The sequence below is a fragment of the Cuculus canorus genome, chromosome 22 (genome assembly GCF_017976375.1).
Source record: "Cuculus canorus isolate bCucCan1 chromosome 22, bCucCan1.pri, whole genome shotgun sequence".
Classification (NCBI taxonomy): domain Eukaryota; kingdom Metazoa; phylum Chordata; class Aves; order Cuculiformes; family Cuculidae; genus Cuculus; species Cuculus canorus.
Window position 1 is genome coordinate 6,017,260 of NC_071422.1, and position 23,803 is coordinate 6,041,062.

Here is a 23,803-nt window from a genome sequence, read left to right on the forward strand (position 1 = left end):
CGCTGGGGGTGCAGGAAGAGCCCCCAGCATTAATTAATCATCTCAAAGGTCTTTTCCAACCAAATGATTTTATGATTCCAATGCACCCAAGCTGAGCTTTCCTGCGCTGCCCGCAGCTGCCTTGGCTCAGCGTGGGATCTAAGACTGCCTTCGCCACCCGATGGGCAAAGCCAGGTCCAAGACGCTGCTCCGGTCCCCATGAGGTGTCCCCAAAGGGCCACTTGCTCTGCACCAGTGCGATGCTGGAGTGAGAGCAGGTCCGTGCCGGCTGGTGTGGCTGTAGGGCTTGGGCAGGGATGGAGGCAAAGAGAAGGATGGGGTGATCCGCTGTGCCTGGAAGCAGCCTTGCATGGTGGCACAGGGCATCAGAAGCAGCTCAGCTCAGCGGTGATGCCGGTCGCTCGCTGGTGGCCACACAGCAGTGCCTGTGCTGGGCATTTGCCAGCTGTGTGCTTCTTCCTCTTGGAGACGGTGCGGCTCTTGGTTGGGGCTGGCTGTGGAGAGCGGTTTCACTTCCCAGGGGTTTGTTCTCTTTCCAGTCAGAGTTTCCCTGGGAGGAGAGCTGAGCTGCTGGTGCGTTGGGCACAGTTTGCACAGCAGTGACGTGTGCCGGTGGTTCCTGAGCCAAGAGGAGCTGCATGGCTGCGGAACGAGCTCTGCTGCTCCTGCCTGCGGCGGGGCTAATTTCAGCTCCCAGCTGCCTGCTGGCGTTTGCCCTTTGCCAGCTGTAGCCACATGCAGGTTCAGACAACGTGTCAGCTTTCTGTGCTGGTAACACCTTGCCTGAACTCCCAAACCGAGCTCGGACCTGCCTTGGCTGCTCCCGCTTTCCTCCAGGTGACCTCTCAGGAGGTTGCAATGGTGCTTTGGTGAAGCTGGAGGCTCGGGCTTGGCCCGCAGTGGTGACACGTCCCCAGGGCTGGTGGGAGAGCTGCTGTTAGAGGGCAAGCAGCTCACCTTTGCCTCTTGCCTTAGGAGGCAGGAATGTGGTCAGAGCCAGGCTGAACTCTGTGAGTATCCTGCAAATGCTCCCCCAGACCTTTTTTTGTTGTCCCTTAGTCCTCACCCTGCTCGGGCAGAGCCCAGTGGATGTCCTGAGGAGGTGGGGAAAGAGTTCAGGTAGGTTTGCTCCCATCATCCCAGGGCAATGCACGACTTCCCGCAGCCACAGGCACAGAGGCTGCTGTGGCACCTCCTGGAGCACCGTCTCCCACCGGAATAAACCTTCTCCAGGTGCGTTGGTGTTTGTGGGGCAGGGAGGAGGGCAGCCAAGCAGGGTTTGGTCTAATCCCACCCTGACCTTCCCCATACCAGCAGTCCAAAATACAGAAGCCCCGTGGCTGGATGCTGCTGGATTTCACCTCCTTCCCTTTCTAGGGATGAAGTTTCATACAAAGGGAAATGAAAGAACATGAAGTTCTGAATCTTATCTCTGTTTTTATTTTTAGGCAGGCATTTATGAGGAAGAAGTGACGCACTTTGGGGCAGCCCGGAGTGCCAGAGTGTAGTTACAGGGAATATTCCTACCTTCGGCATCCCTCTCAGCGATTCAGCTTTTCCCAGGGCACGATCATGTTTGTCTGCTATTATTAAGCCCCATTTCTTTTGTTGTTGTTGTTGCTTTTGGCTTAAAGAAATTTCTCATGCACGGTAGAAAAATAGGAGTAATTCATTTGCGAGTTAAATTTATTTATAGCTTTGTGTTTGGCAGAGCAGGGGCAAAGCTCTGGCAGGATCTCTCCTTGGCATTCAGGGCGGATCCAAAGGCGGCAACCGAAATCCAAGTGAAAGTGGGAGGCTGCAGCCACGGTTTCTGTGGGAAGACTCCTGCCAGGATTGTGTCGTTCCAGCACAGTCACATTGTTGGAAGCCTGGCAGGCAGCAAGCGGGACAGCGGGAGCCCGGTCGCCCCACGTGAAGCAGGGATTCCTGGTGACTGCTGACCATTTGAGCACAATTCCAGCTCACGGCTTCATACAGGATGATGGGTTCCTGCATGCCAAGCCCTAAGAGCCTGGAGGGATGCTTGCCCTTGGCTGGACCTGCCTCTCAAGCCATTCTTCCTCCTGGCTGTCAGCCTTGCATCCCTCTTGCTGAGGGCACCTCCAGCCCTGCTGTGGGCAGGAGAGCAGGAGGTCCTGCTTCCAGCCAGGACATGCAGTCTTCCATCGAGAAACCCTGTGTGAGCCAAGCCCTGCAGTGGCAGAGTGTGCGATAGTGCGGGGGCACAGCTTGCATGCTCCCATCCAGATGAGGCTGCGGGGTCCTGGACTCATGTGGAAAGGCAACAATTTGCCCCATGCCCGTGCGGAGCAGGACATCGAGGATGTTGAGGCTCTGCGGTGTGTCCAGAGAAGAGCAATGAAGCTGGGGAAGGGGCTGGAGAACAAGGGTTACGAGGAGCAGCTGAGGGCCCTGGGGGTGTTCAGCCTGGAGAAGAGGAGGCTGAGGGGAGACCTTATTGCTCTCTACAACTGCCTGAAAGGAGGGTGTAAAGAGGAGGGAGCTGGGCTCTTCTCCCCAGTGACAGGGGATGGGACAAGGGGGAATGGCCTCAAGCTGTGCCAGGGGAGGTTCAGGTTGGATATCAAGAAAAAATTTTTCACAGAAAGGTTCATTGGGTCCTGGCAGAGGCTGCCCAGGGAGGGAGTGGAGTCCCCATCCTTGGAGGTATTTAAAAGATGGGCAGATGAGGTGCTCAGGGCCATGGTTTAGTGGCAGATAGGAATGGTCGGACTCGATGATCCAAGAGGTCTTTCCTAACCTGGTGATTCTGTGACCCTGACACTTCACGTAGGGCACAAGGGGATCCGGACGCTTCTTGCAGGGCACAGGAGGGACCCGGACCACTTTCGCAGGGCACAGCCCGGCCGGAGCTTCTGGCGCGCTAGGCGGGACCGGAAGCGGAAGCGGGCGCAGCAGCAGCGTTGGTGGTAGCGGAGGGGGGAGCGATGGAGACGATCCTGGAGCAGCAGCGGCGGTACCACGAGGAGCGGGAGCGGCTCATGGACGTCATGGTGAAGGAGATGCTCACCAAGAAGTCCACGGTAGGGGCGGAGCTGCCCGGGCCCGCGTTCACCCCGCATAAACCCCGCATAAACCCCGTTAACCCTGCTCCTCTCCCTCTTAACCTCCCTCACCACGTTAATCACGTTAACCCCGCTCTCCTTCCCGTTAACACCGTTCTCCCTATTCCTCTCCCCGTTCTCCTCGCTACTCCCCTCATTAACCCCGCTGCCCCTCGGCTCCTCTCCCCGCTCTCTCTGTTCTTTTCCCCGTTCTCCCCACTCACCCTGCTCTTCTCCCTGCAGCTCCGTGACCAGATCAACTCAGACCACCGGACGCGGGCCATGCAGGACGTGAGTGCGCCAGCACCGCGGGATGGGCTGGGGGCCTTGTCCTGGTACATGTGGCAAGCGTAACCTTGGGACCTTATCCTGGTAGCAAAGCTGGGGGCAGAGGGGGCCTTGTCCTGGTGCTGGGGGAACTGGGTGTCCACTTCTGGAATTCTCAATGTAAGAAGGAGATGGAGCTGTTGGAATGGGTCCAGAGAAGGCTACAAGGATGATCCGAGGGCTGGAGCACCTCCCATCTGAGGACAGGCTGAGAGAGTTGGGATTGTTCAGCCTGGAGAGGAGAACGCTCCGAGGAGACCTTAGAGCAGCTTCCAGTACCTGAAGGGGCTAAAAGAAATCTGTGGAGGGAGTGTTTACAAAGGCTTGTGGTGATAGGATGAGGCGCAATGGGTATAAACTGGAGAGGGGCAGATTTAGACTGGACATAAGGAAGAATTTCTCCGTTCTGAGAGTGGTGAGAGTGGTGAGGAACGGGTTGCCCAGGGAAGCTGTGGCTGCCCCATCCCTGGAGGTGTTCAAGGCCAGGTTGGATGAGCCTTGGGCAGCCTGAGCCAGTGGGAGGTGTCCCTGCCCATGGCAGGGGGGTTGGAGCTGGATGATCATAGAATTAGAGAATCGTTTGGGTTGGAAGGGACCTTAAAGATCATCTAGATCATGATCTTTAAGGTCCCTTCCAACCCAAACGATTCTGTGATTCTATGATCCCAGTACTGGTGGAGAGGGTGGGCAGAGCAGCCTGGTTTCAGCATCAGTGCTGGCAACACAGGGCCTCATTTTTGCCTTTCAGAGGTACATGGAGGTGAGCGGCAACCTGCGAGACCTGTACGACGACAAGGATGGGTGAGCACCTGCACAGATGCCTCTCCAGGGTGGGCACAGCCAAGTGTCCGTGTGTTTGGCAACAGGAGAGCCCGAGGCTCTGGGAATCACTTGTGAATACAGGATGAGTAATGCTGGTCTGAGCAGGAATCGGGCTGTGAACTGGCTTGCAGGACCCAGGTTGTGCGTTGGATACGTTGTGCTGGATGTGTGGTTTGAGGGTTTCTGGGTTTAAGGCCTGGGGTTGGAGACTGGACATAAGGAAGAATTTCTTCACAATGAGAGTGGTGAGACTGGCCCAGGTTACCCAGGGAAGTTGTGGCTGCCCCATCCCTGGAGGTGTTCCAGGCCAGGTTGGATGGGGCTTGGAGCCCCTGATCCAGTGGGAGGTGTCCCTGCCCATGGCAGGGGTTGGAACTGGATGATCTTTAAAGTCTCTTCCAACCCAAACTATTCTATGATTCTGTGGATTCTGTGCAGCGGGAGATGGGATCCGGAGCCCCACAGTGTCAGTTTGCAAGAGCTGGGGGACCTTTGGAGGTTTGCAGCCGGTCTCACCAGAGCTTTGCGTGTCCGACTGCAGTGCTAGACCTGGGAAAAGCTTATATTGGTGCCAAGGTGTTTCCTTTCCCACTTGTAATCTGTCCCTCTCCATGAACTCGCAGCTTGCGGAAGGAGGAACTCAGTGCCATTTCGGGGCCAAATGAATTTGCAGAATTCTACAACAGACTGAAACAAATTAAGGAGTTTCACCGGAAGCATCCAAACGAGGTAACTGATTGTCTGCCTCATTAGAGCAGGCAATTTGTAGTCTGTTGGGCCTCATCCCTGCAACAAACAGTTATTACCCAGTTTAATTGCCTTAATGTACAAGTATTGACTCAGTTGAGAAAAGGAGGTGCTCAGGGGTCAGGCTCTGCTTTGGAGGCAGAGGATGGGCTCCTGAGAGAGGAGCACAAAGAGGAGATATGGGGTGCCAGCTGTGCTCTCTGCTTGCCATGTGCTCGCTCAGGAGCTTTCTGAGCTGAGCTAAAGTCACGGTAGAGAAACACTTCAACCATCTGTTCCATTAGCAGTCCTGATGTGGTTTCAAGTTAATTATTCTGGGCTGTTAGCTGAAGGCATCGTTTGTTCAGTAACTTCTCTGTGCTCCTGCAGATCTGTGTTCCGATGTCGGTGGAGTTCGAGGAGCTGCTGAAGGCCAGGGACAACCCGAGTGAAGAAGCCCAAAGTAAGTTGGTGGTTGCTCTGAGGCTGGTTGAAGTGAAAATGTGGGTAATGCTTGGGAGCTGTTCTGCACTCTGGTGTTTGGTCTGTTCTACATGTTTCAAAGTTCTGGAAAATTGTTCTTTTATCATTTAAATTCTTCTGCCCTGCAGCCCCTGGGATATTCGGGGGTAGCAGAGCTCCTGACACGTCGCGGCAGAGGGGTATCCGGTCTGGGAATATCCTGCTCACATCCTAAACACCTTCCCTAAGCATTGCTCAGTCCACTCTTTGTCAAGTTCTAAAGCATGTGGATAGAAATTAGGAAGATTGAGCTCGTAATAACGCTCCTCATGATCTTTCCTGCAGATCTGGTGGAGTTCACGGACGAGGAAGGGTACGGGCGATACTTGGATCTGCACGACTGTTATCTCAAGTACATCAATCTGAAGTCGTCAGAGGTGAGTAGCTGCACGCACTTGGGTGGTTCAGTGCCTGAGACCGAGGGGATTTTCTGTGATTGGTGCATGGTTGCTTCCTGAGTTTTTTCCTGAGGTAAATATGTGTATTTCCAAACAGCCATTTTAGAGCCACTTTGTTGCACATGCAGCTTGATAGCGTCTGAATCCTGAATGCTGCTACGTGACTCCTCTCCTATTCTCTCCAGCTGATCTCTCTATATTGTTAGTGTAATGATGGCCTTGTAAAAAGCTTCTGTTTTTTCCTCTCACGTCAACACACCGGGAACCCCGGGCCGCTGCAGTGGCAGGAGCTGGTGCTTTTCTTCTGGTCTGGAATCTGGAGGTTAATGTGGTTAATTTGTGCAAAATCTGACTAAAACTTTTTCGTCCTTAGAAACTGGATTACATCACTTACTTATCCACGTTTGACCAACTCTTTGATATCCCCAAGGAGAGAAAAAATGCTGAATATAAGAGGTGAGCCTTTCCCTCCTGGCTTCATTTATGACAGCTGATGAGAAGGAATTTGCTTCTGAAAGGTACAGCTGCTGGGAGTGTAATTAAGTCAGGCTTAACTCATGTAAATTGGGTCATTGAGCTGTAACTCAGGCTGAGCCCTGAGGAAACAGGCAGCATAGCAAAGATGTGGAAAGCCACGTTCTGTTCAGTGGAGGGATCTTACTTTATCCTGGTAACTGCTGCATCTAGAGATCGTGTGTTGGAAGTCATCGTCTTAGTGACTTCCCTTTAAGTAGAAGGGGTAATTACCTTCCAGTACGTGGTAGAGGTTGGTATTGAATTGCCTTTGCTTGTGATTACTCTGCCAGGTACCTGGAAATGCTTCTTGAGTACCTGCAGGATTACACAGACCGAGTGAAACCGTTACTGGACCAGAATGAACTGTTTGGGAAAATCCAGACTGAGTTTGAGAAGAAGTGGGAAAATGGGACATTCCCTGGCTGGCCGGTGAGCAGGCGTTGCGCCCGTGTGAACATTCCTGTATTTGTGAGAGGTTTTCTAGGAATCATTTTTGTTAAGTTCCAGTAGTGAGGTGTGTGGCTGTGATCACAATAGTGCTGTTTGATACAAACTGGAGTTTGAAAACCACGAGTTTGAATTTAACCTGTACTAAGCTTTGCTTGTTTTGTATCTTTTCTGTTGTTCTGCTGCTCAGTTCAGTGAGAGAATTCTTCTATATGAAATGGGGTTAGAATATCCTATTGCCTCAGGTGTGGGATGTCTCAAAGATCCTGCATGTGCTTTTTGTTGCAGAAAGAGACCAGCAGCGCCCTCACTCACGCCGGAGCCCACCTGGATCTCTCAGCATTCTCCTCCTGGGAGGTAAGTTCTCAGGGCTCTGCACTTGATAGTGAAGTTTTGAGCAGCTGAAGTCATTTTGTTTCTTTTCAGAATTTTCCTTGCTGCACTTTTGCTTCTGGCTCTGTGCTCTCTGAGTAAAACTTGGATTACGCTGATGAGTTAATTTCTCCTATAAAGGGGGTGTAACTCGAAAGATAACGTTGGGTTTGTCACATTCCTCATTTTCCGGTGGGGAGTTGTGCACCTTCAATTGTCCTTTCTTGAATGCTGTTTGTCGTTTGGGTTTTTGTTCTTTAAGGACTTAAAATGTACACTTGTCCATATTCTGTTTGTTTTCTAGCTTCTCTCTTACTGTGATTTACTTTAATTGAACAGGAATTGGCCTCCTTGGGACTGGACAGATTAAAATCAGCTTTGCTGGCCCTGGGACTGAAATGTGGCGGGTAAGGTGCAGCCCTTTTTTATAGCTCCTTTCTGGTTTTTGAGGTCTTCCTGCCTTGTGTTCCTTTGCAGGATGCTTGTTTGGATCTCCCTGTTGTACAAGAATGACTTTAATGATGTTTGAAACGTAGAACCAGTCAGGGAACGCTGCAATCTGCTGTTTCAAAAAATGTCCTGTACTGAAGTCTCCCATATAAAAGAATGTAGTTTAAGGAATGAAGACAAAGATAATGGGAAATCTCACAGTCCTGAAGTAGCTAAATGTAGGATTTTGCTGCATGAATTCAAGTAGCTCTCAGGAAATGTCAAACTGTGGTTTGGACTCACCTCCTCCTGCTTCTCCTTAGGACCCTGGAAGAGCGTGCTCAGAGACTTTTCAGTACTAAAGGGAAATCCCTGGAAGCACTTGATCCTTCCTTGTTTGCTAAGAATCCAAAGACAAAAGGAAGCAAAAGGTGAGTTCCTACAGACCGTTCTAAGGTTGGTGGGGCTCTGGTCACTTGGATGAGAAGTGTTCTCTAGATACCACTCTTGTATAGTCGTGGCAGAGGGAGTCTTGAAGCTTTTCATGTTGGCTGAATAGTCCTGAGACAAATGGAAGATATCAGAGCCAAATGATTTGTATGTGGTCTGTTTTACACGAGCTGTTTTGTTATTTGCGTGCATTTTCTTGCTGTGTATGAGCCAGGCGTGTCCTTAGGAGTTTATCATTCACCTGACGACTGCAGTTTGGAATGGACTTGATATCAAGTTTCTGTATCTGTTTCCAGAGACACTGAAAGAAACAAAGATCTTGCGTTCCTGGAAGCTCAGATTTATGAGTATGTGGAAGTTCTTGGGGTAAGCATTTTATTTTGGTTTCGAGCTGTTTCTTTCAGACCTGTCCAGTAGTGTCTGGAAGCTCACCTGGATCTTTATGCAGTGCTTTAGTAGGCAGTGTGTCTGGAAGAGTTATTTTCCAGAGTCCTAATGCTTTAACAAGCATGTTAACCCATGGCTTTTTGTGACAGTGAGTAGAATATGATGGGTTATGCTTCTATTTCCATTAGCTAAATATTTGGCAGGCATTTCTGAGCAGAACCAGGTACCAAACCCTGTCTTGTCTGGGTTTTTTTCCATCTCTCCTAGGCGCCACGTCAGTGAAATAGGTAATTTCTGTTTATGCCTAAGTCACGGGGTTTAGCGAAACCTCGACTTGTTCTGCCTCGCTGCTTGCCTCAAGTCCCTGCTTCAATTTGGGGCAACGCTTTCAGCAGGGTGGCTGTTGCTGTTAGCTTTTCTTCTTAGGAGTGCTAGTGGAAGTGCTGCTTTAGTCTTTGGAAGCAGGGAATGGTATGCTAAAAACTTCAGTTGTTGGGCTAAATAAAGTCAGAGTTCTCCGTTTCGTACTGATTTTCCATTCCTCTTCTTCCGTGCATTGAGGAAATGTTTCACACTGCAAGAGTTTGCCCTTATATTGCTGCTGTCGCATTGTATGAGCAATTCCTACTTTTCTCACGCTCCAGGAGCAGAGACATCTCACTCACGAGAACGTGCAGCGTAAGCAGGCACGGACAGGGGAGGAGAGGGAGGAGGAAGAGGAGGAGCAGATCAGCGAGAGTGAGAGCGAAGATGAAGAAAATGAAATCATTTATAATCCTAAAAATCTGCCTCTTGGTTGGGACGGCAAGGTAATGGTTGGATCTGGGAAAGTGGGAGATGTCATAGACCCCACAGCTGGCTGAACCTGCCTTGTTTGGCCTAATCTTTGTTTCTCTTCGCTTGTCAGCCGATCCCATACTGGCTGTATAAACTCCATGGTTTAAACATCAACTACAACTGTGAGATTTGCGGTAACTACACCTACCGAGGGCCCAAAGCTTTTCAGCGTCACTTTGCGGTGAGTAACGCTTTCCTACAAAAACATTGGTACTGTTTTCAGATGATCTTTATAATAAGGAACTCGTAAATCCCTGACTTCTTCCCTCTTCTTCTCAGGAGTGGCGCCACGCTCACGGGATGAGATGCCTGGGCATTCCCAACACGGCGCATTTTGCCAATGTCACACAGATTGAGGACGCAGTCTCATGTAAGTAGTGGTGGCATAAGAACCGCTCGTATTACCTCTTACCAGGAATTTGTCCTGCCCTTTGCCCAGCAATTGGTGTCGGAAAGGACAATGTGAAACAGGGTGCATGTGGGATGATCCTTCCTTGGACCATCCCTGTCAGTGCTTAGAATCATAGAATCACCAGGTCAGAAAAAGCCTCTTGGATCATTGAGTCCAAACATTCTTGTCTGCCACTAAACTATGTCCCTGAGCACCTTATCTGCCTGTCTTTTGAGTACTTCCAGGGATGGGGACTCCACCCCTCCCTGGGCAGCCTCTGCCAGGGCCTGATGAACCTTTCTGTGAACAATTTTTTCCTGATATCCAGCCTGACCCTCCCCTGGCGCAGCTTGAGGCCGTTCCCCCGCGTCCTGTTCCCTGTCAGTGGGGAGAAGAGCCCAGCACCCTCCTCTCTACAACCTCCTTTCAGGCAGTTGTAGAGAGCAATAAGGTCTCCCCTCAGCCTCCTCTTCTCAAGGCTAAACACCCCCAGGTCCCTCAGCCGCTCCTCGTAACCTTTGTTCTCCAGCCCCTCACCAGCTTCGTTGCTCTTCTCTGGACGCACTCCAGAGCCTCAACATCCTTCTTGGAGCAAAGGGCCCAAAATTGAACCCAGGATTGGAGGTGCAGCCTCACCAGTGCCTAGTCCAGGGGACTTTTGTCCTCTGTTGGGTATCTGCAAGAGTAGGCAGGTGCTGGGAATGCCAGCGTGATGCACATGGGTTGCGAGCCGTTTCCTTTGTGGTGCTTTTGCGTATGGAATCTCAGCCATGTGCCCTGTTTCTTGAGGCAGAGTGTGGCTGCATCATCCTGTGTAGCTCTCGATTAACTGATTGGCACCAGCATCTTCCTGGGGAAGCCAGAAAGACCCTGCAGAAATGACAGAGCCTGTAGGTGGATTTCAAAAGCCTGCAGCGTATGGGAGTTACTGATGGTGTTTTAGTACGGCTGAGCTGTGCTGGTGCTTTGAGGAGGCAGCTGCTTTCAGAGGGTGATTCCCCGAACCGCCCCACCTTGATTATGGGTCCTGGAAATCCATGGGTTCTTGCCTAGAAGCAACCAAGTGGGCAAAGCTTTGCTTTCCCAAATAAACTGTCATTGTATCGGAGCTGTGTCTCTGAGGTTTGCACCTTTGTCTGTCTCATCCCATCCTGAATGATTGCTTTGAAGCCTTGTTTGCTTTAATTTTATTCCTTTTAGTAAACCCTCCGGGGATTGGTTCGTTTGTGGTGGATATTGGATAAATTCCTGGACTGATAAAGTGTTGGTGTTTTAAAAGAGAAACAAAAACCCAACTTATTTGTATGTCTTAGTGGATTAAATGCTGGTGTGTCAGGGAAACGGCATCAGATCCTGTCTGACTTTGTGTTTGCAGTGTGGGCAAAGCTGAAACAGCAGAAAGCTTCAGAGCGATGGCAGCCCGACACAGAGGTGAGATGTCATAGGGGCATTGGGATGTCCCTGGTCCTGTCCATGTGGAACCCCGTGTTTATCTTGCATGAGCTGCTTGGATCCATCGGGATTCCTAAGGGAGTCCCTTGCATATGGGAGAGATCGGCAGGAGCCAGTGCTGCTGGCTGCATGGCTCCCGTTGGTGGTGGGATGCGAAACGCACTTCTTGTGCTGTACTGAAGGCAGTGCTGACAGGGCAGACTCTGTAAGAATCCCCACACGCTGTGTTACAGCGCCACGGCTGCCCGTGGGAAGAAACCCGAGCTGTTGTGCACAGCGTGTTCACTCACACCGGTGCCTTTTCTCAGCAATAAGCTGTGGGAAATGCCACCTGTGGTACAGCTTGTTTCTTAGGCTCTGGATGAGCCCTTCTCTTGGAGCCTGTGTGGGTAGAACCCTGCGCTCTGTCATGCTGAGAGGTTCCTGGCGGAGCGGCCGTGTCGTGGGTGCAGCTTGAGCTGGAACTCAGATGCTGCAGTACACCCGAGTCAGGCTGTTTGCAGGGGTCTGAACTTGTTCCTTCCATTCTAGGAGGAATATGAAGATTCCAGTGGGAATGTGGTGAATAAAAAGACTTATGAAGACTTGAAGCGTCAGGGGCTGCTGTAGCTTTTCCTCAAGTAAAGGATTTCACGTCTGGAAAGCAAGTGGAGACACATCTGCAGCTCCAGCTCTTCTTCAGTTCCTGGATTTTTTATGTGCATGGATATAGATTTCAAGGATCCTTTATAGAATTGCTCTAGGAAGCCCCTTGTGAAAGCAGATTTGTGACGTTATTTTGTATTAAAAATAACCCCCTTGAAAAATAAACCAGTTTTCATGTAGGAAGTGCTGAGAGCCTCGTCTGCTTTCATGTGCTGGAAGGAAGAGATCTGATCGTGGTATTTTTCAAATGAATCATAAAATGCCGGATTGGAAGGGACCTTAAGGATCATCTGGTCCAACCTTTTTAGGTGATATATAATTTATAAATGCTTTTTGTGCAGATAGTGGCTTCTTCCTTTTTCCCCTTCTGATGGAAACGTTTATGGCAAGGATTGGCTTTGTGAAGCCCAGGTGAACATCGTGTGCTGACGGTGTGGAACGGTCCTGCCCCACTCCCTGCTGTGTTTTTCTTTGCACCGCTTTGCTAAACAAATGTATTTAGATGGCGTTGCCACTGCTACTGCAGATCTGTCTCCCTGCGAAGATTTACCTGCTGGAATTTTGTCAGAGAATTGATTATTCTTTGAGTTGGGTTGTGTGGACAACTGGTGGTGGTTTCTCCAGCACCTCAGGTGGGGTTTCGCTTTGGTGTGGAGTTGGCTTCTGCGACACCTCTGCCCTCAAAGCTCTCTCTGTCCCTGTGCAGGGCCGTTTGCCTCGCCGGATGCGCAGAGCAGCAGGGAACACGCGCTTCCCTGGGGTGATGGGTTACGCAGCAGCGGTTGGCAGGGGTGGGGCTGTTGCCAGGACCCGGGCGAGCCGCAGGCACCGAGGTGCTGTTGGAACCCAGAGGCACTTCACCGCTGGAGCGGCTGCCGGCCTGCGCTGGGAATCGGGAGCAGACAACGAGGTGAGTCCATGCATTGGGGAGAGTCATTCTTGGGATGAGGCCGTGTCTGGTGGGTGTTGGTTCCTGTCCTGGAGCCGGGTTGGGCTGTGCTGGAGCAACACCGTGTTTCGTGAGGTCCGAACCTGCCCAGGGTGTTGGCTGCCCTGGTCTGGAAGGTGGGAGAGAGTCCGCACTGGCTTGTCTTTCACTCTGAACAAAGAGCCTTTAGTCTCTTCGCAAGCTTCAGCCATTCCAGGTCCTTGGGGAATGCTAACTGGGTGTAAAACATAAAAGGAGGGGATTGTTATGGTTGTTGAAGGCCTTGGAGCCTGTTAGGAGTCATGTCTCCAGTGTTTCCATAGCTAAATGGGTAAAGATTTGGAATGAAAGCAGAGAGATCCCTACAGCGGAAAGCTGAGAGTCATGGGAAGCGCCAATGCAGGTAGAACTTCCTAAATGGTGGGGGTAAGCAGCAGAAGGCAACTCTGGGCAGTTGGATGCTGTGCAGACCCCCTGCAGTTGGGACGTGACAGTGGAGTGAAGCCACGTGCAAGGACGGAACTAAGAGCTTTCCAGCTGAAAACCTCTGTCCATTGAACTTGCACCATCATGAAGCCTCGTGGCTGTCAGAAAGCCCCGTGTTCCCTGTCGTGATGTGGCAGTGGCTTCTGTGCCCTCTCGGAGGAGCAAGCAAGGAGGAATCCTCTATGCGCCGCTGTCCTGGGATGGGACTGGCAGGAACGGGAGATGCCCACAGGGCTGGAGAAGAGAGAAGGATGTGACTGTTTATTGTGAGTTAAGCAGAAATATTTGAGCCTTGGCAGTGCAACGGCTCTTTATGATCCAGAGCACTTCCATCTCTCGCTAGGGAAAGCTACATCAGCTGTAAATGTGCTCTTTGTGGTCCCCAGGAGATGTGTACCAGAATGAACAGGGCTATGTGTTGCTCTTCACCACGTCCTGAGCGCCTGTGGCACAGGCAAGGTTGGAATTGGGCATTTTTCACACCAGGCTTGCTTTCTCCTTCAACAAGAACTGCTGGGAAGGGATCTGTCATGCTTCTCTGGGCAGTGGTGGGCTTGGGTCCTCCCGTGATGGGTGCTGCTGCCTGTGGCTCACATCTTTACTTGCAACAGCATCGTCAAGCTGCTGCGTGGTGCCAAGCGTCACCTGTAACTACGGTTCTCCGTGCTCCTGGCAGCTCTGCGCCTTGCTGGGAGCACTGGTGGAAGGTTTCCACACCAACGGGCACACGTGGCTTCCTGCGGGACTCCTGCTCGCTGGCAGCCGGGCTGTGCCCATGGGGCCCATCAGAGGCAGGTGGCTGTGGCAGCCTTGGAGGCTTTGGAGAGCCTCTCGGGAGGTGACGGGCTGAGAGAGTTGGAGTTGTTAAACCTGGAGAAAAGAAGGCTCCGGGGAGACCTCAGAGCAGCTTCCAGCGCTGAAAGAGGCTCCAGGAAAGCTGGGGAGGGACTCTGGATCAGGGAGAGCAGCAAAAGGAAGAGAGGGAATGGTTTTTAGCTGAAAGAGGTGAGATTGAGATGAGATCTTGGGGAGAAACGTTTAGTTGTGAGACCCTGGCCCAGGTTGCCCGGAGCAGTGGTGGCTGCCCCGTCCCTGGAGGGGTTCAAGGCCAGGTTGGATGGGGCTCTGAGCAATCTCATCTGGTTAAAGATGTCCCTGTTCCTGCAAGAGAGTTGGTCTGTAAATGCCCCTTCAGCCCAAAGCGTTCTCTGATTCTATTCTATGGTGCTCCTGAAGAATCACTAGGTTGGAAAAGACCTCCAGGATCATTGAGTCCAACCAGTCCAGGCAGGCAGAGTGACAAGGGTGCGGAACTGTTTGGTTATTGATCTATGAGATGATTTCTGGGCTGAGAGACTACCTGGATGGCAGTTTTCAGAGTTGCTGTTGGTGGGTGTTGTTGGCAGGTACTTATTCCTGCTTGAAAAGAAAGTTCTGCCACTACAGGAACTGAAAACAAAGTGCTGGACAACCTGAATTTGTCTGCTGTCCCATGGTGCCCAGAAAAAGGCTGTAGTATTTCCTAAGAGAAAGGTTTCTTCGAAGGAAAACCCTCAATGGGGAAAGTCTCTTTGATGTAACTTGTCCTGGTTTTGTTTCTGCTACCTCACCCCGGGGAGGCTCCGGGAGCACCAGTGACCGCTGGATGTCTCCTTCTGCCACCCAGTTCTGACCATGCCTCTTCCTCCCAGGTGCCGGGTGAGGCTGCTGGTGGATGAAGATGGCAGGTTGCCGGTGGCTCGTCTCCCCTGTTCAAGGTAATGGGGGCACCATCCATCCTGGAGAGCCCAAGACGCCCATCCCTTCCCCAGGTGCTGGAGGCTATGCCAGAGGCTCCCTGGGCAAGGGGTGACCGCTGGTTGCTTGGGGCTCTGGGCAGATCCTAGAGTCATGGAATGGTTTGGAAGGGATCTCAAAGCCCATGTGGTTCCACCCCCTGTCATGGGCAGGGACACATCCCACTGGATCAAGTTGCTCCAAGCTTCATTCAACCTGGTCTTGAACAGGTTGGGTGGGTCTTTCTGCAGCAGGGTTTGTCCCCTGTGGCCGGCATGGTTCCTGAACTCAGAGGTGTCCGTCGGGCTCCCCACAACCTTCCTGAGGGGAGCTGCCCACACCCTGCTCTGGGGAGGCTGGGAAGGGGCTGCACTTGGTCTTTTGAAGGTGTGATGGTCTCAGTCATCCCCCTCCATTCCAGGCCTGCTGCTCTACATCTTGGCTCTGCACTTCTGCGCCCAGGACCTTCTTGTCACGGCAGGTGAGTTCTGCACCCCAAGAGAAACCTGGGGACTCCTGTGGGGAGCAGGGACTTTGTGCCCTGGCTGCTCCAGGCTGTCTTCTGTAGGATGGAGCAGCACTGAGGAACGTTCTTTTGAGGTTTTGACCCCAGAAAAGGCTGTTCTCCACATGCAGTGAGGCTTGAAAGGGGAGTTAGAAGCTGTTGGCCTGTCCCCAGGGCCTCTGCGGCACTCTGTGGTCTCTGACCTGTCAGGCTGCCTGGTTACCAGCTGCAAGTGACCTTGTTTGGGACCTCCTGTCCCTCACTGCCATCCACCTCCCAACCACAACGTGATGGCACTTCCCACAAGGGCCTTTGGACCATGCAGAGGCTCAGGAGGGGATGCAGGGCTTGCTGACTCCAAGGCTGGTGTTTCTTTCACTAAGGGGATCTTTGTGTCTTCCAGAGCACAATGCAGTCACCAGCGCCTCGGTGGGTGCCGCAAACAGCTTAGTGGCCACCCACAACTCTTTGGTGGCCGTCCACAACACCTCGATGAACACCACCACCAAAACCTCGATGGGCACCAACAACGCCACCGTGAGCTCCACCACCACCAACTTGGTGGCTGCTGCCAACAACACCTCAGTGGGCACCCAAAATTCCTCGGTGGGTGCCCACAGCTCGTTGGTGGGCACCCACAACACCTCAGTGGGTGCCCACAATGCCTCAGTGGGTGCCCACAATGCTTCAGTTGGCACCAGGAATGCCTTGTTGGGTGTCCACAGCACCTTCTTGGGTGTCCACAATGCTTCAGTTGGTACCAAGACTGCCTCGTTGGGTGCCCAAAGCACCACAGTCAGTGTCCACAGTGCTTTGGTCACTGCCAATCTCGCCTCAGTGGGCACTCACAGCACCTCAGTGGGTACCCATAATGCTTCGGTTGGCACCAACAACGTCTCGGTGGGTGCCCACAATGCCTTGGTTGACACCAAGAACGCCATGGGGGGTGCCCACAATGCCTCGGTGGGTGCCCACAATGCTTCTGTTGGCACCAAGAATGCCTTGTTGGGTGTCCACAGCACCTTCTTGGGTGCCCACAATGCTTCAGTTGGTACCAAGACTGCCTCGTTGGGTGCCCAAAGCACCACAGTCAGTGTCCACAGTGCTTTGGTCACTGCCAATCTCGCCTCAGTGGGCACTCACAGCACCTCAGTGGGTACCCATAATGCTTCGGTTGGCACCAACAACGTCTCGGTGGGTGCCCACAATGCCTTGGTTGACACCAAGAACGCCATGGGGGGTGCCCACAATGCCTCGGTGGGTGCCCACAATGCTTCTGTTGGCACCAAGAATGCCTTGTTGGGTGTCCACAGCACCTTCTTGGGTGCCCACAATGCTTCTGTTGGCACCAAGAATGCCTTGTTGGGTGTCCACAGCACCTTCTTGGGTGCCCACAATGCTTCAGTTGGTACCAAGACTGCCTCGTTGGGTGCCCAAAGCACCACAGTCAGTGCCCACAGTGCTTTGGTCACTGCCAATCTCACCTCGGTGGGCACTCACAGCACCTCAGTGGGTGCCCATAATGCTTCGGTTGGCACCAACAACGCCTCGGTGGGTGCCCACAATGCCTTGGTTGACACCAAGAACACCTTGGGGGGTACCCACAATGCCTCGGTGGGTACCCAGAGCACCTCAGTTGGTGCCCACAAGGCTGTGGTTGGCACCAGCAATGCTTTAGTGGGTGCCCACGGCGCTCTGGTCAGTGCCCACAATATCTCACTGGGTGCCAATCACACCTTGGTGGGCACGCTCAACACCTCCATGGGCATCCACAATGGTTTGGTTGGCACTAAGAATGCCTTGTTGGGTGCCCACAATGCCTCGGCTGGCACCGAGAAAGTCTCGTTGGGTGCTCACAATGCCTCGGCTGGCACCGAGAAAGTCTCGTTGGGTGCCCACAATGCCTCGGCTGGCACCGAGAAAGTCTCGTTGGGTGCCCACAATGCTTTGGTTGGCACCAAGTATGCCTCAGTGGGTGCCCACAATGCTTCGGTTGGCACCAGGAATGCCTCAGTGGGTGCCCAGAATGCTTCAGTTGGCACCAAGAATGCCTCATTGGGTGCCCATAGCTCCTCAGTGGGCACCCACAATGCTTTGGTTGACACCAAGAATGCCTCGTTGGGTGCCTGCAATGCCTCAGCTGGCACCAAGAATGCCTTGGTGGGTGCTCACTGCACTTTGGTGGGAACCCTTGATGCCTCGGTGGACACCAACAATGCCTCGGTGGGTGACCGCAGCACCGTGGTGGGCATTCACCACACCTCGATGGGTATCCACAACGCCTCAGTGGGCACCAACAGCACCTTGGCGGGTGCCCCCAGTGCCCCGATTGGTTCCCGCAATGCCTTGGTGCGTGCCAACAACACCTCGGTGGCCACCAATGCCTCTGTGAACAGTACAGAAGAAACACCGGTAAGAGATGGAAAGAGGGTCATTGGCTGTTTCAGCCCCGTGGACATGGTCTTTAGCCCGATTTGCCCCTTGTGGGATCCAAGAGTCCCATGAGAGCATCTGTTGGGGTGGAAGGGGAGCCCCGTGGTGGGTGGGTGCGCAGAGCCAGCCCCTCCGGATGGTGAAGCTGTGGTTGGGGACAGCACGCGGTGTTGTGCGAGGAGCCTTCGTTGTGCGGTGACAACCTCCTCTGTTCTCCCTCCAGCTCACCTGCCAGAGCTTTCAGTGCTCTGGGGAGCGGTGTTACCAGGATGAAGCCCATGCCAACAAGACGATGACCTGCCGTAATGAGACCTTCTGCGAGGTACAGTGCTTGCTGAGACAGGGCAAGTCTGTTTTCCCTTTATTAAGCCTGTGCCGGGCTCCTGTTTCCTTTCTCTCTCTCTCTTGCAGTCTTTAACTTAATTATTATGATATTTTTATTATTTCTAGTGGGAGGTGTCCCTGCCCATGGCATGGGTTGGAACTGGATGATCTTTGAGGTCCCTTCTAACCCAAACCATTCTACGATTCTCTTTGTGCTCCTTTGTAACAGCATCTTTTTGCACTCCTAACATTTTTCCCTGCTTGCAGCTCTATCGCTTCTCCAGCACCAACTACACAGCCCGGTGCAGCAGCGCGTGCGGCACGGAGATGTGTAGGACCAACAGCAGCGTGAGCACTCAACACTGCGTCCTGGACTGCTGCAAATCCCACCTCTGCCTGCAGCTCAACGCCAGCTCCTACGGTAACGGCAGCGATCTGGCAGTCTGAGGTTAATCCTGCTGTGCCGAAGGGAGATGGGTGGGCAAACTCTTGGCTATGGTTGCATCGCCATGGTTCCTCCACGCTAAGGTTTGCTCTCCTTTAGAGCTGGGGTGAGGGGAAGGGGTGGCCCAGTAGCTCCAGCTGCAGTGTGCTGGGGAATCTGCGGCTGTGGGGGGCTCTGAGCGGGTTTTGTGGTGGGTGCAGCCTCACAGGGCTCCTCGTGTGTCTGCAGGTGACCTGCCGCTCTCCACCACGCCGCCGAGCACCACCACCCCTCGACCTCCTCCCCGAAATGTAGGTACCAGGCAGGTTCTCTTGGTGGCTGCTGGGGTGGCTGAGCTCCCCCTGAGCAGGAGGAGAGGGAAGGGGCCCTTCTGTACCTGCTTTATGGGGTCAAAAGCTGTCTCTGGAAAGAGAACTAATCCATAACAAGCTTTGAAAGAGAAGAGTCCATAACGAGCCTCAAAGCAAGCCCAGCACTGACATGGATTCAAGCAGCTTAGACTGAAGGCATGCTGAACCTTCTGAGGATGGGGGGTCCCAAGGGGCACTGCAGCCTTTCTCCTACATGAAAGGGAAGGTCCTTCTTATCTTTGCAGAGCCCTCTTAATAGGAAGAAAAAGCAGGTTTGAAATTTATTTGCTATGGTGCTGTTTCACTCAAGTTCCCCGTAGTTTCCGACAGGCGCTGTCAGGCTTTTATGTCTTTGTATCTACAGCACCTGAGATCTATTGGCCACATACCAAGGGCAGAGGAGGATTTAGAGGGTTTCAGGTGAAAGAGGGGAGATCGAGATGAGATTTTAGGAAGAAATGTTTTGCTGTGAGGGTGGAGAGGCCCTGGAACAGGTTGCCCAGAGCAGTGGTGGTGCCCCATCCCTGGAGGGGTTCCAGGCCAGGTTGGATGGGGCTTGGAGCCCCTGATCCAGTGGGAGGTGTCCCTGCCCATGGCAGGGGGTAGAACTGGCTACGAGGGTCCTTCCAACCCAAAGCATTCCATGATTCTATGATTAATGCTTAAAAAGTGTTTCAACTAACTAGGGGAGAGTCGTCAGGAAAGAAGGACAATCTGAAGCTCAGGTCCTGTCCCAGGAGTCCTCTCTCTGGACTGGTGAATATTCCTTTGGTCCTCTCTTGTAGGAGAAGGTGTGCACAGCATTCTCCTGTCACGGTGAAGGATGTTTCAAAGGCAAGAAGACTCTTGGTAGATGCATTGTTGGACAGGACTTCTGTGAGGTACGTCTTTGGGGCTGAAAAGCAGGACCATTTATGAGCTGGGATGCATCCCTGTGATGTGAATACTAAAGGCTTGGTAGGACCCTTGCACTAACATCTCTCTCCTCCTTCCAGATGAAGAAAACGGGCTTAAATTATGTGGCGGGATGTAGCAAAACCTGCAAGGCTGCCAAACCAGTCTGTAGCAGTGGGGTGAAGACTGCCTGTTACCAGGAGTGCTGCCAAGCGACCCTGAAAGCAAGCTGTCTGAAACTGGATGGCAAAGTTCACGTCAACGGTGCTGGGCAGCTGGCTCCAACCCCTCTCCTGAAGCTCATTGCGTGTGGGGTGGTCCTGCTCCTGAATTACAGGGTCTCAGTTTCCCTCTGGGGGTAAGCAGCAGTCCAGGTGCTCCGCAGCAGAGCTCCACAGCGCTCTTTAGGATCCCTGTCTCTCTCTGACTTCAGCCAAGGCTGCTCTCTCTTCCATCCCTCTCCTAGGAACAAGGTGGCCCAGGCGCAGGTGGCCTCTTCTCCACCTCTGTTGGTGCCTCCAGCCCACAGGATGACCCCAACCTCTGCACCAAACGCAGCAGCAATGCCTGCAGGCTGCTGATGGGCCCTTTGCTCTGCTCGTGTAGTCCTGCAGCGCAGCATTCCTAGTTTGAGAAGATGCTGTGGGCATCTGCTCAGATGCTCTGCTTGAGAACTCCTCCCATTTTTGAGCTGCTCAGGTCCTGACCGTGTGTGGCTGTGGGGCTCCCTTGGCGTGGTGAGAGTGCTCGGCTTCATCCCGCTGGCTGCTCACAGCCAAGACATTGGTTCTCTGCGTGAGCTCCTGCAGAGCAGGGGAGATCTGAGCAGCTTCCCTGTGGGATGCCCCCTCTATGGGATGCTCTCTGTTTTCCACCTGCTTCCCAGTCTCAGTTCAAGCCTCTTCTGGGTGGTTACAACTGGAAAGGATGAATCTGATGCAAAAGAGAGGCACTGGGGCTTCGTGAGCCCCAATATTGCATACCAGGGACACTGAAGCACGTGGCAAAATCCAGGTCTCCTTTTGCGCTCCTCTCCTGGGTGGCTGGTTAGGCAGGAAAGCCCTTCCATTAGCACACTGCAGTAGCAGTTTTCCTCCTCATCTTTCCAGCAGCATCTCCAGCAGTGGCCCCGAGGGCTCGGGGGGTGGCAGGGTACAAGTCACTGCCTGGCCAGCTGAGTTGCTGTAGGTGTTCCTGAAGCCAATGCAAGAAAACCTTCTTCCCCCTGGGCTCCTCATGCAGCTTGGCAGCACAACCAGCAGAGAGGGCCACCACCGCTGCATCTGGTCTGCTGTTGGGCAGCTACGCTTGCCTGGATTCACTCCGCTTGGCTCCGTAGCTGCCCTGCACAGGACCTTGCTGCAGCTCTCAAGTCCCACCTCTCATCACTTAAATCCTGCAGCTTCCCAGGACTGGTGAATCCTGGCTCCTGGTCGGTGTCCTACATTTCAGTGAATTGGAAATACTTCGAATCGAGGCTTCCCCAGCGTAGCAGCAGGAAAAACACCTGATCCATGCACCATGGAAGCTACGCAGGGGTATTCCACCCTGCCCAAACTTGTCTCCTTCTGAGATAGTTAGGATTTCCAAGAGCTCCTACAGCGTGTGCCCCTTGTGGATGCTGGGATTGGGAACAAGAGGGTGTTAAGCCTGCTTCAAAATCCCAAAGTTCTTCCTTGGCTGAAGGCAAAGGGTCTTCTGGAATCACTGAGCTGCTTGTGGCACAGCCTGTCTGGGAACCCTCTTGCTCTGTAGTTTAAAGCTGTGCTGGTACTAAAATCTCTCTTGCCCGGGTAGGGAAAACTCTATGCTTTATGGAATAGAATTATAGAATAGTTTGGGTTGGAAGGGATCTTAAAGCCCATCCCGTTCCAACCCCCTGCCATGGGCAGGGACACCTCCCACTGGATCAGGCTGCCCAAGGTCCCATCCAGCCTGGCCTGGAACCCCTCCAGGGATGGGGCAGCCACAGCTTCCCTGGGCAACCTGTTTCATCTCCCTTTCTTAGGCAGGAAAATGGGATTAATCTAAAAGTGTCTTATGTTTTGGATGATCCTGTATCGCAGCTGTGAATCTTTACTGCTAGGGGTAGAGCAGAGCTGTGAGCATTGTAACGTGAACCCCATCCCGGTGCTCCCCTTGCCTCCTCTTGCATCCCACGGAGCTGGTGTGTAGGATTCGCCGTTGCGGATGCGCTGCCGAGCGTGCAAACCCCATGCTGTCCTCTGTCACTGCTGTCTCTTCAAGAAAAGCTTGCGAAAATACTAAAGCTGTGGCTTGTCACCCTGGTCAGTGGGGAGGTCGAGCGTGGTGGGACACGATGGGACCATGGGGAGGGTCTGGGTGCGTTGGCTGGAGACACAGCACCAGCTGTCCTGCGGGGCTCTGCGCTTCCCTCAGTCTTTCTTGGGTGCTGGAGGCTGGAAAGTTCTGCCCAGGGGATGTGGGATTGGATGGAAAAAAGCCTGGCTGAAAGGACAGATGGACCTTCCACGTGGCAGGGAACTGGCCGTGTGCCTGGGGCAGCCAAACCACAGCAGGGTCAGTGCTTGTGGTTTGATTTAAGCCACACCATCACATCCACAGGAAGATCAGGATAAACCTAGGGGTTCCATCCCAAAAATACCACCCAGCCCTATGGTTCTTGTGTTTATAGCAGAGGTTCCAGACTCTTCTCCTCTCATCCTGTGTGGGAGCGGAAAAGCTGACAGCGGAGTGGTTACTTTAGCAGAGACCTCTTGGGGTTTTCCCAATCCTAGATCCTGGCTGTCTGCAGCTCCAGAAAGAGCTGCCTCGGGGCAAACTCCCCATCTCTACTAGGAGAACGACTCTGGCTGGTGATGCTTTCCAGCAGCAGCTGACACGCAGGGCAGCCACTGTCTCCACAATGGTCTCACTGGGAAACCTCCCAGCTCCCCTCTGCCCCACCACCGCCCGCTCCTGGCCCGGTGTTGGGGAGGGGGTGTGTGTTTTGGGGTACTCCTGGTCCCAGCTTGGCGGGAGACTGGGGGCTTGGGGCTATCCTGATCCCAGCTTGGTGGGAGAAGAGGTCTTGGGGTCTCCAGCTTGGTGGGACAGGGGGTCTCAGGGCTCTCCTGGTCCCAGCTTGGGATGATGGCGACTCTTGGGGTACTCCCGGCCCCAGCTTTGTGGGAGACGTGGGTCTTGGAGTTCTCCTGGTCCCAGCTCGGAGGGAGGAATCTTGGGGCTCTCTTGGTTCCCAGTACTGTGGGACATGGGGCTCTTGGGGTTCTCCTGGTCCCAGCTTGGTGGGAGAGGGGGGTCTTGGGGTACTCCTAGTCCCAGCTTGGTGGGAGAGGGGGGTCTTGGGGTACCCCTGGCCCCAATCCTGTGGAACAAGGGGGTCTCGGGGCTCTCCTGGCCCCAATCCTGCGGGACAGGGAGGTCTCGGGGCTCTCCTGGCCCCAATCCTGTGGGACAAGGGGGGGGTCTTGGGGCTCTCCTGGCCCCAATCCTGCGGGACAGGGAGGTCTCGGGGCTCTCCCGGTCCCAGTTCGGTGGCAGAGGGTGTCGGGTCTCTCCGGTTCCCACTCCTGAGGCCTCCCGGGGTTCCTCCGTCCCGGCCACTGCTCCGGCCCCGCCGCGTCACCCATCGGCGCAGAGCCCCGCCCGGGGCCGGGGGAGGGGCCGGGGCTGCCCCGGGGCGGCGGACGCAGCGGTACCGGTGCCCGGTGGGGGAACGGGACCGCGGGAGCCACCGGTACCGGAGAGGGGAGAGGGGAGGGGGGAGCTGTCAGCGCCGGTACCGGTACCGGGGAGCGGGGCTGGGGGAGGTACCGGTACCGGAGAGTGCGGCTGGGACGGGGAATCACCGGTACCGGTGCAGAGAGGGAAGTGGGAGAGCTGTCAGTG

General features: G+C 53.6%; 2 protein-coding genes across 2 annotated transcripts; both read left to right on the plus strand.

Moving 5' to 3' along the window:
* Positions 1 to 2,514: 2,514 nt before the first annotated feature.
* SF3A3 (splicing factor 3a subunit 3) lies at positions 2,515 to 11,968 on the plus strand. The gene is made up of 17 exons (XM_054086609.1): positions 2,515 to 3,047; positions 3,312 to 3,359; positions 4,144 to 4,196; positions 4,841 to 4,946; positions 5,334 to 5,406; positions 5,751 to 5,842; positions 6,237 to 6,319; positions 6,670 to 6,808; positions 7,115 to 7,183; positions 7,538 to 7,605; positions 7,951 to 8,058; positions 8,374 to 8,443; positions 9,109 to 9,273; positions 9,372 to 9,482; positions 9,581 to 9,671; positions 11,068 to 11,123; positions 11,676 to 11,968. Exons 1-17 carry the CDS (start codon positions 2,952 to 2,954, stop codon positions 11,751 to 11,753), a joined length of 1,506 nt encoding a protein of 501 aa, XP_053942584.1. The 5' UTR covers positions 2,515 to 2,951; the 3' UTR covers positions 11,754 to 11,968.
* A 545-nt stretch (positions 11,969 to 12,513) lies between these two features.
* LOC128854329 (uncharacterized) lies at positions 12,514 to 22,137 on the plus strand. Its single transcript, XM_054086763.1, has 10 exons — positions 12,514 to 12,699; positions 13,880 to 13,998; positions 14,895 to 14,901; positions 15,382 to 15,460; positions 15,888 to 17,896; positions 18,141 to 18,239; positions 18,509 to 18,662; positions 18,915 to 18,976; positions 19,822 to 19,917; positions 20,032 to 22,137. Exons 1-10 carry the CDS (start codon positions 12,514 to 12,516, stop codon positions 20,290 to 20,292), a joined length of 3,072 nt encoding a protein of 1,023 aa, XP_053942738.1. The 3' UTR covers positions 20,293 to 22,137.
* Positions 22,138 to 23,803: the final 1,666 nt, after the last annotated feature.

Coding starts and splice junctions, on each gene's coding strand:
- SF3A3 (XM_054086609.1), top strand. CDS start 2,952: ATGGAGACGATCCTGGAGCAGCAGCGGCGGTACCACGAGGAGCGGGAG. Junction 4,197..4,840: donor CTGTACGACGACAAGGATGG/GTGAGCACCTGC, acceptor ATGAACTCGCAG/CTTGCGGAAGGAGGAACTCA. Junction 8,444..9,108: donor AGTATGTGGAAGTTCTTGGG/GTAAGCATTTTA, acceptor CTCACGCTCCAG/GAGCAGAGACATCTCACTCA.
- LOC128854329 (XM_054086763.1), top strand. CDS start 12,514: ATGCGCAGAGCAGCAGGGAACACGCGCTTCCCTGGGGTGATGGGTTAC. Junction 12,700..13,879: donor AATCGGGAGCAGACAACGAG/GTGAGTCCATGC, acceptor TGCTCCTGGCAG/CTCTGCGCCTTGCTGGGAGC. Junction 19,918..20,031: donor TTGGACAGGACTTCTGTGAG/GTACGTCTTTGG, acceptor TCCTCCTTCCAG/ATGAAGAAAACGGGCTTAAA.